Here is a 15,189-nt window from a genome sequence, read left to right on the forward strand (position 1 = left end):
TGTGTGTTTGTCACGTAGGGCCTTTATTATGTTTAGGTATTTTCCCTCTATACCCACTTCACTGAGTTTTTATCATAAATGGATGTTAAATTTTGTCAAATGCTTCTTCTACATCTATCGATATGATCATATGATTTTTACCCTTCATTTTGTTAATGTGGTGTATCACATTGATTTATGGATGTTAAACCATGCTTGCATTCCTGGAATGAATTGTGCTTGACCATGGTGTATTATTCTTTTAATGTGTCATTGTATTTGGTTTGCTAGTATTTTGTTAAGGATTTTTGCATCTATGCTTATCAGGGATATTGGCCTATAATTTTTGGTTTCTTACGATCTTTGCCTGGTTTTGGTATCAAGGTAGTGCTGTCCTCATTAAATGAGTTTGGAAGTGTTTTTTCCTCTTCAATTTTTGGAATAATTTGAAAAGGATAGATATTAACTCTTCTTTAAATGTGGATAGAATTTACCTTTGAAGCCATCTGGACCTGGACTTTTGTTCTTTGGGAGTTTGTTGATTACTGATTCAGTTTTGTTAGTAATTGATCTATTCAGGTTTTCTGTTTCTACATGACTCAGTCTTGGAAGATTGTATGTTTCTAGGAATTTATCCATTTAGGTTGTCTAATTTGTCGGCATATCATTGTAGTATTCTCTTACAATCAGTCCTTTGTATTTCTGTGCTGTCAGTTGTCATTTCTCCTCTTTCATTTCTGATTTTTTTAGAGCTCTCTTTTTTTTTTTTTAATGAGTCTGGCTAAAAGTTTGTAGATTTTATCTTTCAAAGAACCAACTCTTAGTTTCATTGTATTTTCTATTGTTCTTTTAGTCTCTATTTCATTTATTTCTGCTCTAATCTTTATCATTTCTTCCTTATACTCACTGAGCTTTGCTTGTTCTTCATTTTGTTTTTTTTTTAAATCTACTTTTAGATTGCTTGAGATTTTTCTTGTTTCTTGGGGTAGGCCTGTATCACTATGAAATTCCTCTTAGAACTGCTTTTGCTGTGTCCCATAGATGTTGGACACTTGTGTTTCCATTTTCATTTGTCTTCAGGTATTTTTGATTTCCTCTTTGATTTTTTTGTTGACTCATTTGTTGTTTAGTAGCATGTTGTTTAGTCTTCACATGTTTGTGTTTTTTCTAGTTTTCTTGTAGTTGATTTCTAGTTTCATACTTTTTTGGTGAAAACGGCACTTGAAATTATTTCAGTCTTAAATTTATTGAGCCATGTTTTGTGGCCTAGCATGAGATCTGTCCTGGAGTATATTCAATATGCACTTGAAAATAATGTATTTTGCCGCTTTTCGATAGACTGTTCTCTCTCTATTAATTCTATCTGGTCTAATGTGTCATTTAAGGCCAGTGTTTCCTTGTTGATATGATCTGTCCATTGATGTAAGTAGGGTGTAATGTCCCCTAGTATTATTGTGTTATTGTTAATTTTTCCCTTTATTTCTATTAATATTTGCTTTATATATTTAGGTACTCCTATGTTGGGTGTATAAATGTTTGCAAATGTTATGTTCTCTTGTTGGATTGACCCCTTTATCATTATGTAATGCCCTTCTTTGCCTTTTGTTATGATCTTTGTTTTAAAGTTTATTTTGTCTGATATGAGTAATGTCCTAGCTTTCTTTTCTTTTACATTTGCATGAAATATCTTTTTCCATCCCTTCACTTTCAGTCTATGTGTATCTTTAGATCTGACTTGAGTCTCTTGTAGGCAGCATATAGATAGGTCTTTTTTTTTTTATCCGTTCAGCCACTGTAAGTCTTTTGGTTGGTGCATTTAGTCCATTTACCTTTAAAGTAATTATTGATAGGTATGTGCTTTTTGACATTTTGTTAATTTTTTTCTGGTTGTTTTTGTAGTTCTCTGTTCCTGTCTTGTTCTCTTGGTTTCTTCCCTTGTGGTTTGATGGATTCCTTTAGTGTTACATTTGGATTTGTTTCTCTTTATTTGTTGTCTGTCCATTGTAAGTTTTTGTTTGTGGTTCCCATGAATTTCATAAATATTGAACTGTATATATATATTTGTCTATTTTAAGCTGATAGTCACTTAAGTTCAAAGGCATTGTAAAAGCACTACATTTTTACATGTACCCCATTTTATGTATTTTATTCCATATTTTATATCTCTTTATTTTGTGTATACCTTAACTATTTTTTGTAATTATAGTTGATTATACTGCACTTGACCCTTTAACAATGTGGAAGTTAGGGACACTGACCCTCTGTGCAGTCTAAAATGTGCATATAAGTTTACAGTTGACTCTCTGTACCTGTGGTTCCGTATCTGCAGATTCAGCCAACAGTGGACTGTGTAGTATCATTGTACATATTTAGTGAAAGAGAACTGTAAGTGGACCAGTGCAGTTAAGATCCATGTTGTTTAAGTGTCAACTGTTCTCTGGTCTTTTAACTTTCATACTAGCTTTTTAAGTGGCTGATCCACTGCCTTTACTATGTATTTGCTTTTATCAGTGAGATTTTTCCTTTGATGTATTTTCTTTTCTTTTTAATCTTTTTAAATTTTTTTTAAATTTATTTTTTGCTGTGTTGAGTCTTCATTGCTGCACATGGGCTTTCTCTAGTTGTGGTGAGTGGGGGCTACTCTTCGTTGCAGTACGCAGGCTGCTCATTTCGGTGGCTTCTTGTTGTGAAGCATGGTCTCTAGGTGTGTGGGCTTCAGTAGTTGTGGCACACGGGCTCAGTGGTTGTGGCTCGCTGGCTCTAGAGCGTGGGCTCAGTAGTTGTGGCGCACAGGCTTAGTTGCTCTGCAGCATGTGGGATCTTCCTGGACCAGGGCTTGAACCCATGTCCCCTGCATTGGCAGGCGGATTCTTAACCACTGCACCACCAGGGAAATCCCTCATATATTTTCTTATTTCTAGTTGTTGCCTTTTCTTTTCTGCTTAAAGGAGACCTTGACATTTCATGTAAGGCTGGTTTAGTCGTGAACTCTTTTAGTTTATGCTTGTCTGAGAAACTCTTTCTCCTTCAATTCTGAATGATAACCTTGCTGGATAGATGCTGAGTGGTAACTCTTTTCCTCTCAGCATTTTAAATGTATCCTGCCATTTCTTTCTGACCTGTAAAGTTTCTGCTGAAAAATCAGCTGAGAGTCTTATGGGGTTTTCCTTGTATGTGATTAGTTGTTTTTCTCTTGCTGCCTTTAACACATTATTGACCAGAGATGTATTAATACGTCTTTTGTTACCTGAATGTTATTGACTGGAGACATATCAATACGTTTTTAGAGAGTGATACAATTAACATCACCATGCAAAGTTGTTAGAGCTTAAAATTGATCAAGGGTTCATTATACAACTTAAAATTGTCATTACCATTTGCATTTTGCTCCATTAGATTTTTGTTCCAACCTTGTGTATATTATAAACACACGTTTGTTACCATAAAATTTTCAAAAATGATGCATCTCAAGATTTTGAGTGAAGAATTTTTCGGTGAATTTTATGCAGATACTTTCTCTGATTGTCCAAGTGACATATATACTAGTGTCTCAGAAGATGATGGTTCTTCAGAATATAGTCCTGATTCAGACAATGTGAATGTTAGACCAACAAAAAGACAAAAAAAACTTAGTGATTGATTCTGATATGGAAAGTGAACATAAAACTCATGGTGCTGGAGAATGCTCCCTTGCTTCTGCAGAAGAGTGGATTGCAGACAACATTTCATAAAAATTAGAAGACTTTACAGGTGTGTCAGGTGTAACTATTGAATGTAATAACCTGCAAAATGTTAGTGAAATAACAGAATTAATTTTTGGTAACAACTTTTTTGAGTTGGTTGCTTCTCAAACTTGTATCACCAACAGAATGAAAAAGCATATAAAAAGTATGATAAGGCTTTAAAATGGACTGATGTAACCAATAGTGACATAAAGAAGTTTCTTGGATTAATAATTTTTTTAAGAGGTATGAAGCTTCCTTTATTTTTTTTGAATTTTTATTTTATTTTTTTATACAGCAGTTTATTATTAGTTATATATTTTATACATATTAGTGTATATATGTCAATCCCAATCTCCCAATTCATCCCACCACCACTCCATCCCACCACTTTCCCCCCTTGGTGTCCATACGTTTGTTCTCTACATCTGTGTCTCTATTTCTGCCTTGCAAACCAGTTCATCTGTGCTATTTTTCTAGATTCCACATATATGCGTTCATATATGATATTTGTTTTTCTCCTTCTGACTTACTTCACTCTGTATGACAGTCTCTAGGCCCATCCACGTCTCTACAAATGACCCAATTTCATTCCTTTTTATGGCTGAGTAATATTCCATTGTGTACATGTACCACATCTTCTTTATCCACTCGTCTGTTGATTGGCGTTTAGGTTGCTTCCATGGATTAATAATTTTGATGGGACAAATAAGAAAGTCATACTGGAAAGAATATTGGCCGACTGATCCCTTACTTGAAACACCTATTTTGCCAAAGATTATGACGAGAAGAAGGTTCAAAAAAATAATGATGTTTCTTCACTTTAACAATAACTCAGAAACTCCACTTCCTGCAGACAGAGGTTCAAAAGTTAAACCTCTTTTGGATTATTTTCTACCAAAATTTCCATCGATCTATATACCCAAACAAGAGCTATCGCTTGATGAGGCAATGATAAAGTGGAGAGGACGACTCAGATTCAAAACCTATAATCCCAGAAAACTTACAAAATAAGTTTGGTCAGGATGGTTAACGAAAGTGAAACTGGGTATATATGCAACCTTGAGATCTACATGGGTGAAGGATAGAAACTACAAGAAACAATCTTATAACAACCTTATCTTGGTTCATGGCACTGTATTTACCAAGACAATTATTACAACAGTGTGTCCACATCTGAAATATTGTTGAAAAATAAAACCAGAGTTTGTGGGACTATAAGAGAGAATCATGGTCTAACAAACCAATTAAGAGAAACCTAAAAATCTACAGAGGGGAGAAATGACATTCTTATGGACGGGAAAAATGTTTTTTCTTATATGGAAAGAGAAAAGGCTAGTCTGCATGGTGACAACTATTCATTATGCTTCCATAGCATCTACAGGAAAAGAAGACAGGAGGACTGACCATCAGATGACTAAGCCCACTTGTATATTAGAGTATAATAAATCTATGAAAGGAGTTGATTGATCCAGTCAATACCTGGCAAACTGCAATATCCTCTGGTAAACTCGAAAATGGTTTAAGAAAGTGGGTTGCTATTTCAGTATTGCAGTTTATTCAATGCGTTTAAAATTTATTGTAGCCTTAATGCACAGAATAAAATGACTTACAAGCTATTTTTGTTAGCAGTAGCTAGAGAATGGGTAATTTACCATTCTGGTGAATATAGTGGTAGTCCCACACCTGGTCCTTCTTGTGGTGTTTCTAAAAGAGCCCTCCACAAAGATACACCTTGTCGACTATCAGGTAAAATAAAACAACATATTCTAGAGGAAATAATACCCATATGACTAAAAAAAAATGCTGCGGGGCTTCCCTGGTGGCGCAGTGGTTAAGAATCTGCCTGCCAGTGCAGGGGATGCGGATTCGAGCCCTGGTCCGGGAAGATCCCACATGCCGCAGAGCAGCTAAGCCCGTGCACCACAACTACTGAGCCTGTGCTCTAGAGCCCTCAAGCCACAACTGCTGAGCCTGCATGCCATAACTACTGAAGCCCGAGCACCTAGAGCCTGTACTCTGCAACGAGAAGCCACCTCAATGAGAAGCCTGAACACTGCAACAAAGAGTAGCCCCCACTTGCCGCAACTAGAGAAAGCCCGTGTGCAGCAACGAAGACCCAACGCAGCCAAAAATAAATAAAATTTAAAAAAAAATGCTGCCAGAAAGTGTAGAGTCTGCTCTTCCAGGGGAAAGCACAGTAAAACACGATATATTTGTAATAGATGTTCTGTTCCCCTGCACAGAGGTGCCTGCTGTACTGCCTATCACACTCTAATGAAATATTAGAATGCTTTAGTAAGACATGTACAAAGTTTCAAAGAAATACGTTAAGTGCAAAAACAGTTGTTGATAGTTATACTCAAATGTGGATGTTTCAGTATTCACTTGTATAACAAATCGCTGGCCACAGGCATCAGTTTCTGCAAAAATCCCCTGGCCAATAATGGGTTAAGATTCTCTCCTTATCTTTAACTCTTGCCATTTTAATTATAATATGTCACGTTGAGGATCTCTTTGGGTTCATCTTATTTGGGAATCTCTGTGCTTCTTGGACCTGGATATCTACTTCCTTCCTCAGGTTAGGAAACTTTTCAGCCATTATTTATTCAAATATGGTTTCTGTCCCTTTCTCTCTTCTCCTTTGGGAATCCTATAATGTGAAAGTTAGTATGCTTGATGTTGTCCCAGAAGTCCCTTAACTCTCCTCATTTAAAAAAAAATTCTTTCTTCTTTTTGCTGTTACAATTGGGTGATTTCCACTATTCTGTCTTACAGATTGCTCATCTGTTCTTCCATATAATCTAATCTGCTGTTGATTCCCTCTAGCATATTTTTTCTGTTTTTGTATTCTTCACTTTTGATTGGTTCTTTCTTATATTTTCTGAGTTTTTGTTGAAGTTCTCACTGAATTCTTCCATTCTTCAACCAAGTTTGGTTAGCATCCTTATGACTGTTTCTTTGAACTCTTTATCAGATAAATTACTTATCTCTGTTTCATTAGGGTTTTTTTCTGGGGGTTTATTTTGTTGTTTCTTTTGGAACATATTCCTCTGTCTCCCTTTTGTTTGACTTTTTGTTTTTGTTTCTATGAATTTAAGCAAAACAGCTACCTCTCCTGGTCTTTTAAGGAGTGGCCTTAAAGGGTGAAAGCATTCCTGTGTAGATTGTTTACACCTGGCAGCTTTGGCAGGCTTGCTGGGGCTGGAGTGCATCTGGGCAGGCATAGTCCCTGGGGAGTGTGGTCTCTTGGTGGAGTGCCTGGAGCTGGAGTGGGCGTGGGGCAGTCCCTGGAAAGCACTACACCTGAGGCCATGGAACTTTTATTTGTAGAGAAGGGAGGTAGACCCATAAAACAATAAATATATAAAACAATGTATGGTGAAAACTGCTTTAAAAGAAAGTTAAGCAAAAGTAAGTGGGATAGAGAGGGAAGAGTGTAGGGACTGCTACTTTATACTGGGTGTTCAGGAAAGTGAAGGGGAATGATAAATACATTGTCAGTGGGAACAGCAAATGCAAAGACCGTGATATGAGAAATGTTAACATGTTTGAGGAACATCAAAGTGGCCAGTTGGAGCACAGTAAGGGGCTAAGTAATAGGAGGTAAGACCAAGCCAGATTGGGCATTGCCTTGTAGGCCATTAGAATTTAAGACTTTATTCTGAAAGAATGGAAAGCCATAGGAAGGTGTTGGGTAGGGAAGTGACATGATCTGATTTATGAGTGGAGTGTATACTCGGAGGACAAAGACTGAAGGTTTTTCTGAGTGATGGATAATGTTAGTAGGGAAAAGCAAAACATTTGTAAAAAACAGAACCAGAAAGGCTTTTTAAACTAGCATCCATTTGTTCAGCACTTACTTTTTATGTTTGTTATTTGATAGTGACTGGGGAAGGATGGAAATTATTGTAATTTCTGTTTTCAGGGAGCTCAGTGTATACTGGGGATGATATACCTAAACAATTACAGTGCAGAATGGTACGTGCTATGACGGAGGTTTGTACAAAGCAGTTAGGAGAACACAGAGGAGGGTTTGTCTAATGTGGCAGTATGATAGAGTGAGTATTGGTAAATGATTTATAGGTGTTTACTTGAATAAAGATTCCAAGAAGTGTGAGAATTTAGGCAAATAAAGAATGCATTTAGGTGTCTTAACTTTGTTTTTAGCATACATATACAGTCGTCATCTTTGTGTATCTCCTGTTTCCAGTTTTCTTTCTTGCCTACAGCTAATTCTTCCTCCCTTTTCCCTGTGGCCCAGGCCATGATGGTGGTATGATTGTATTTAAACTGGAACGGGAACGGCCAGCCTATGCTGTTCATGGCAATATGCTTCATTATGTCAAGGACCGATTCTTACGTCAGTTGGATTTCAACAGCTCCAAAGATGTAGCTGTGATGCAGTTGCGGAGGTAAATCAGACTTGTTTCTTCCCTCCAAAGTGTCTCATCTGTTACCATGAAACAATACTCACAAACTGGAGTCTGTTCTTTTAACAACGTTTTGGATCTCATCTCCTGTCACAGATAGAATCCCCAGGAGCATGGTGGTGGCCATGAGGCCAATGGGGGCTTCCCTCTTGACAGTGCTAGAGACCCTGTGGAAAGGAAATCATATTGCCAAGTTTGCCAGGTGTCTTGAAAACCAGGGAAAGTTTCCTGGTTGAGAGTAGCCTGACTTGGTGACAGGCCTCTTTGCCTTTATTTAGCATTTCTTTTCTATACCTCTCCCTTTGCTTTTCAGCAAAATGCATGCAACTCTAAACCAGAATATATGTCTCTGGAAACTCTTAACTCTGAAGATATGATAATATCTAGGGTGCCTGGCAAAAGGAACTATCCTCCTGGAAAGCCAGATGTATCAGCATGCTGAAACATTCATGGTGGCAGGCTTTGGCATAAGGGTTTGATAACCACCCTCCAGCGTTACTACAATAAAAAAAATCGGTTTTTGTTATCACTCCAAGGGACAGGAGAAACTAGCCAGAGACAAATCACATCATGTTACTCTGTGGTATCCACTGCAATTATGTGTAGGAATTTGTACCCAAGAAGAATCAATCCCACTCACTACAGTGAGTGCTAGCCATACCTTCTGTTGAATAAGTAGACTTGTACTAGGTGTGCTTTTTTAAAACTCTATGCTCAAAGCTGAAATAGGGGAGTCCCTAAGCCTTAAAGGAAGGAAGAAATAGATGCAACATTCATTTATTTTTATTTCTGATTATAAAAATGATAAGTATATCTGTAAAGATGAGGTAAGTAGGAGGTGTAGGAGTAATTCCTTTTTTCCTATTGTCATTATGTCTTTTTACTAATTTCTCTGTTTTTCGTATATATCTCTAGTGGTTCCAAGTTTCCAGTGTTCAACATGTCGTACAATCCAGCAGAAAATGCAGTCCTACTGTGTACAGTAAGTAAACCTCCTAGGATCTCCTCATTTCCCATAGGTCTCTTTCTCATGCCCTTAGAGGATCTCTAATGGCTTCTTAGAAACCATTTAATGGTCATTTTGTGAGAGCTGAAACAGTAAACAGAGGCTAAAACCAGGTAGGCTTCAGCTGTCATAAACATGTTAAGGGTTTGTGTACTTACATCTTTCATATGGCTAACAACTTCTAAACTTATGAATCACCCAAATCACTGAAAGTAATTTGAAAGAATGTTTGGGACTATATCCTATTCAAAGGAGATGCTTATCTTGATTCCCTCCATTTGGGTGAAAATAGTAGAGCTGATTTTGAGAAGAGTTCCTTTCAGTGGTGTTACCTTTGGGGGTCATCAAGTAGCCCTCCTCATTTCTTGCCATACAATTAAAAAAAAAAAGAAAGAAATGGCATTCTAATTTTAGTGCCTTCATTGCCAAGTCAGAAGAATGAAAACCTGTCTTTCCCGATATGACGTCTAGTGTCTGATCCCAGTTCTTCTTCAATATCTAACAGCCCCATATTTTCCTCCTGGCACTTTTCTTTAATGTTTTTTCTTTGATGTCTTTTTTTTACCTTCATACAGACTTTTAAGTTGATGAATATACTCAGGTGGGGCACTGGAATATCGGGGTCTTAGTCTGTTAATTTGTGGAATAGAGAGCAGTCCTTGCTTTCATTCAAAAGATATCTACATCTTTGGAAGATAAAAGAAAAATAAGGAGACATGAATGCTGAATTCTTTGGCAACGAGCCCTATAATTTTTAGCTGTAGAAACGTTCAGATGCCTTCTGAGTGAAAGGTGTGAAAAGTATAGTTTCAGGTTGCTGTCTGTATAATGGTGCTGTTTTCTATGTCAGAGTAAACTGGTATCTTGGGTGCTCTCTTACTAACAGTTCCTCCCTTTCCTCTACAGAGAGCCAGTAATTTAGAGAATAGTACCTATGACTTGTACACCATCCCCAAGGATGCCGACTCCCAGAACCCTGATGGTAGGCATTCTCTTTGTATACCCTACTCTGCTCCTAGTTTTCCTCACCTATATCATCACTCCTCTTCAAGTTTTTCACATTCTGTCCCCAGGCCATGGCCACATCACTCATGTCTGTTGGCAGGTGCTGCTGACAGTTGCATCAGAGGCAACTGTGGTGTGAAATATTCATGTTCCTCCTCCATTTTATTACTCCAGCTAGATATATATATTTTATAATTTGGTTATTAGAAACTCTCCATTTTCTCTTTCAGCACAGCATGTTATCCTAGTTTATTGTCAGCTGATGTGACTTTCACCCTGGTAGTTTCATTTATTTAAAAACATGGTTCCAATCTTGCAGTGTCTCATCCTGGGACCAGGGATTTATGCTCTCCCATCCATATCCAGATCCGATTTGCTTCCTTTTGCATGTCAGAAAGATGAGGCTGTTAACAGCCCCTCACCCCACCAGGGATCCCGGATCCAGCTGAGACCACTGCCTACCTCTTTCATCACCACCATCCCTTTCTAGTCCTTTCTGCTAGAACTTGCTGACAAAACATTCTCAGAATAGATTTGAGTCTCACTTATGCTCCTTTTAGTGTACTCCCTCCAGTTGGTTTGTAGATCAGAGGTTTGTTCCTCAGGTCCCCACTCTTAGTACCATACTTTCATGATATTTTAGACTGAATCAACAGATTCTGAGAAATATTTTGCTAGCTCTGTCCTATTGTGGGTGCCACTGTGTCATTATTGCTGCTGATATCATCACTCTCCTATAAGTGTGGTCATGGTGAGAAGAGAGAAAACCTGTATGTCTTTGATATCCATAAATCAAAGTCTCCCCTATAAATTAATCGGTCAAGCCATTTCTGACCAATTTTTTTTGTTTGGTCCTGCTTACCCATCCCCTTGCTTCTTTTCCCCATCTGTTTACAATTAATAGAGTCTAAAATATTTTTGTTTTGTCTTATAACCACTTTTATTTTATCTTCTCCATTTTTTGAGGGAGATAATAATTATTAAAGGAATAAAGGTACAGCACAGAGGAAGAGAAAGAGGAAAGTCTTGAATAGTGTGGTTCTTCAGCCCCTGGAAAATGGGAGTGTTGGTTATGATCATAATTAATTTTGTAAATTGCCTGACACCCCTGGTTGTCAAGGGGTGGCCTGGCAAGGCTGGCCAGCACATATTGTCCAGTTTCCTGCCGATACTAATAAATAGTATTTCCGTGCATCCTTCTGTGTATCTCCTTTGAAGTTTCCCAGAGTGTGGAGTACCCATTTGGAATTCTAATCATCCAGTGAAATGTTTGGGAACTGAGAAACATGTTGTAACTTTGTTGAGTGACTGACATTTATGGAGCATCAGCTTGGTGCTAAATACTGCCCAGCATAGAGCTGCCTGGATTTAGTTAGGAGCGCTCTGCCCCATCCTACTCTACTAGGAGGTCTGCATTTGCATGTTAAAAGCAGCAGAGCAGCTGCGTCCTGGAGAGGGGGCTCTGTCTCTACTCCAGCTTGTTGAGATAGGAGGTCCAAGACACTCACAGGCTGCTTGCTTTGTGCCGCAGCTTGGCCAGCGAGGCCCTGCTCGTTAGCTTGATGGAATGTGCTGTCTCCCAAGATGGGGGTGGTCCTTCTGCCAGTATATGGTGTTGGCTGAAATGCAGTCACTTGGCCTAGAGAAAAGAGGCCTGGCAGGGGTGGAGGTTGGAGTTTGGAGGGGACTGGTGGAGAAAAGTCACTGACAGTAGCCTCAGGTTATGGCTGAATAAGTTAGGAAGCAGCTGAACTGGCAAAGCCAACATGGCAGCCAGCAAGACTGGCAGCTTCATGGCACCTGACTCTGTCACCTGGCAGTAGCTTACTACATGTTCCTGCCCTTCGGTTTTGCTCTTCTCAGCTCCTGAAGGGAAACGATCCTCAGGCCTGACAGCTGTTTGGGTTGCTCGCAATCGGTTTGCTGTCCTAGATCGGATGCATTCGGTGAGTTAAGACTAAAAAGGGAAATTAATTTGGAGAGTGTGGTGGCAGTGGCCTGTGTATTGCAGAATAAAGAGCATTTTTTTTTTCCCTTACTCTGCCCTGGGCAGCTGTGGTCCTCGTGTATTGGCTGCTTTCTCCTTAACTCTACCCCAAACCCCTTGGGGAAAAAAGGCCTTAAAATATATTTGATTGGGTAGATGATCACTGTGGCTTTGGGCTTAAGAACCAAGCTAAAGTCACTCTTGATAACACAGGAGCCAAAAAACATCAAATTTGAAATAGGTGAGCTGGGAAGTCCCTGACGGTCCAGTGGTTAGGACTTGACACTTTCACTGCTGGGGCCCGGGTTCGATCCCTGGTCTGGGAACTAAGATCCTGCAAGCCACGTGGCAAGTCCCCACCCCCCCAACACCAAAAAAATGAAATAGGTGAGCTAGATAAGGAGTAGATCCTCTTATCCTACTACCTCTAATGGTACTTAAAATGTAATGGGTCCTAAAAAAGTTAAGCAAAGCTCTCTCAAGAAAATATTTAACAAAAATTTAAGCCTCAGAAGTGCTGTATTCTGTCTCTGGTTGATTGAGGAATTTAGATTTTAGTTGGACTTCTCAGGATATTTCAATTGAAAAAAAAAAAAGCTGTCAAGACCCTTGGAGAGGATCTTAGTTGGAGTGGTCTATGTAGAGGTGATTGAACTGGACAGACAGAAAAAAAAATACTTTGTTTATTGAAGCTAAGGAATAATTGCTGAGGGACATTGTCAGCTGGCATCATCTTACATGTATTTCTCTTAACCCCACCTTATGTACTTATTTCAGCTTCTGATCAAGAATCTGAAGAATGAGATCACCAAAAAGGTACAGGTGCCCAACTGTGATGAGATTTTTTACGCTGGCACAGGCAACCTCCTGCTTCGAGACGCAGAATCCATCACGCTCTTTGACGTACAGCAGAAGCGGTAACATGTCAGATGCCCCTAAGCAGACAGGCATATAGTGGGGGAGAGTGGAAATCTTTAGTGGGAGCTTTTCTTCCCCCAAGTGAGTTTGACCTGTGGCTTAGCCACTTCTTGTGCTCTAACCCCAAGACTCTTTCTAACCACTTTTTTTCCTCTGTGATCACTCTCCATCCTGTACATACACACTAGCATTACAACAAGGGGCTTATTTGTTTTCAGAGCATTTATCTGAACAAAGAATGCTCTTGGGACTTAGAATAATAGGGACACAGAAATGAATAACATAGTTCCTGTACTTAAAGGAGCTTATAGTCCATTGGTGAAAACAGACATACACAAGTCCCTAATAATACATGGGAATGAGGGGCAGGGAGTTGAGGAAGAAGGAAGTATACAATGTGAGCCAAATGTTTTTAAGTCGCTGAACTGTAATACAGAAAATGTTTATTTGGTATTATTTTAAGAAATTTCGGTTTACATTAATTTGGAGATGAAAAGGCGGTAGGTCATAACCTGGAATAAGAGAATCAGGTCCACTCACATTTGCCCTTCTCTCTCTATGCCAGGACTCTGGCATCTGTGAAGATTTCCAAGGTGAAATATGTTATCTGGTCAGCAGACATGTCCCATGTAGCACTACTGGCCAAACATGGTAAGTCTTCATTATGTCCACCCTGATTTAGAGACCAGTCCCTCCCTCCCCATCCCTGCCAGTCTACTTCACTCACCCTGTCCAGCAGAGCACTCATGTCCTTTGCCTCTTACAGCCATTGTGATCTGTAACCGCAAACTGGAGGCTCTATGTAACATTCATGAGAACATTCGTGTCAAGAGTGGGGCCTGGGATGAGAGTGGGGTATTTATCTATACCACAAGCAACCACATCAAATATGCTGTCACCACTGGGTAAGTTGATTATCTGAGATACAGAATGGGAGAAAGTGGCTTCTTAAAATCACTGTCCTGGGCTTCCCTGGTGGCGCAGTGGTTGAGAGTCCGCCTGCCAATGCAGGGGATGTGGGTTCGTGCCCCAGTCCGGGAAGATCCCACATGCTGTGGAGCGGCTGGACCCATGAGCCATGGCCAATGAGCCTGTGCGTCCGGAGCCTGTGCTCCGCAGCAGGAGAGGCCACAGCAATGAGAGGCCCATGTACTGCAAAAACAACAACAACAAAAAAAACTGGAAAAAGGCAAAATGACATGACACATGCACCTGTGGGTTTCAGTAGTGCAACATGGAGAAAAAAAAAAAAAAAAAAAAATCACTGTCCTGTCTCAGGAGACATACTGAAGTCCTCCTTGAACTGTCTTCATGGAAAAGCTTTGTCTGGCATATATGTGCTAGGAGCATCAAAACATTCTTTTTTCAACTCTTTTAAAATTGTGAAATATGACACAAATATAGAAAATTACATAGGTTATAAATATATGAAATAGCATATAGTTACATAATGAACATCTGTGTAACTGCCACCCAAGTCAAGAAATAGAACATTTCTGACACCCCAGAAGCCCTTTGCCATGTGGTCCCAATTGATCACAACCCTCTCTCTTCCTCAAAGATAACATTCTGACTTTTATGATAATTTCTTTCTTGCTTTTCTTTGCAATTTTACCACCCAGTGTGTGTCTTAAAATAATGATTTAATTTTGCCTGGTTTTGAACTCCATGTAAATTAAATCATGCTGAATATATTATTTCATATTTTGCTTATTTTGATCAATATATTGCTTGTAAGATTCATCCATGTTGTAGCTCTAGATTATTTGTTTTTGCTGTTGTATAATATTTCTATTATATAAATATGCCACAGTTTATCAGTTCTATTCTAGAGGGATAGTTGGGTGATTTCTAGGTTTTGTCTATTGTAAATGATGTTCTTTTAAACATTCTTCCATGAATTCTGGTTCATATGCACATACATTTCTCTCTAGAGCAGAATTGCTAGGTCATAGAGTGTACTTAATCTTCACGTTTGCTAGGTAATGTGAAAGAGTGGTTTTACCAATTTGCATGCCCACCAGCGTTGTATAAAAGTTTCTTTGCTTGTCACGCTGGCCAGCACTTGGCCTTTGTCAGACTCATTTTTGTCTGGTGGATGTGCGATGTATCTTGTAATTTTACTTTGCTATTCTCTGA

At 38.9% G+C, this 15,189-nt stretch overlaps 1 protein-coding gene across 2 annotated transcripts in view; it reads left to right on the forward strand.

Annotated features, from left to right (window-relative positions):
- Positions 1–15,189, forward strand: part of COPA (coat protein complex I subunit alpha) — a 49,137-nt gene that overhangs the window by 20,960 nt on the left and 12,988 nt on the right. Inside the window, exons 11-17 of one of the 2 annotated variants that reach the window (XM_007459929.1) lie at positions 7,966–8,116; positions 9,050–9,116; positions 10,047–10,122; positions 12,009–12,091; positions 12,910–13,049; positions 13,616–13,701; positions 13,790–13,955. In XM_007459929.1, the coding sequence (XP_007459991.1) occupies positions 7,966–8,116; positions 9,050–9,116; positions 10,047–10,122; positions 12,009–12,091; positions 12,910–13,049; positions 13,616–13,701; positions 13,790–13,955 (769 nt within the window). The remainder of the gene's footprint in view (positions 1–7,965; positions 8,117–9,049; positions 9,117–10,046; positions 10,123–12,008; positions 12,092–12,909; positions 13,050–13,615; positions 13,702–13,789; positions 13,956–15,189) is intronic. The other variant, XM_007459930.1, reaches the window with a different exon arrangement.

This window comes from Lipotes vexillifer, unplaced genomic scaffold, assembly GCF_000442215.2.
Source record: "Lipotes vexillifer unplaced genomic scaffold, Lipotes_vexillifer_v1.1 scaffold2036, whole genome shotgun sequence".
Lineage (NCBI taxonomy): Eukaryota > Metazoa > Chordata > Mammalia > Artiodactyla > Lipotidae > Lipotes > Lipotes vexillifer.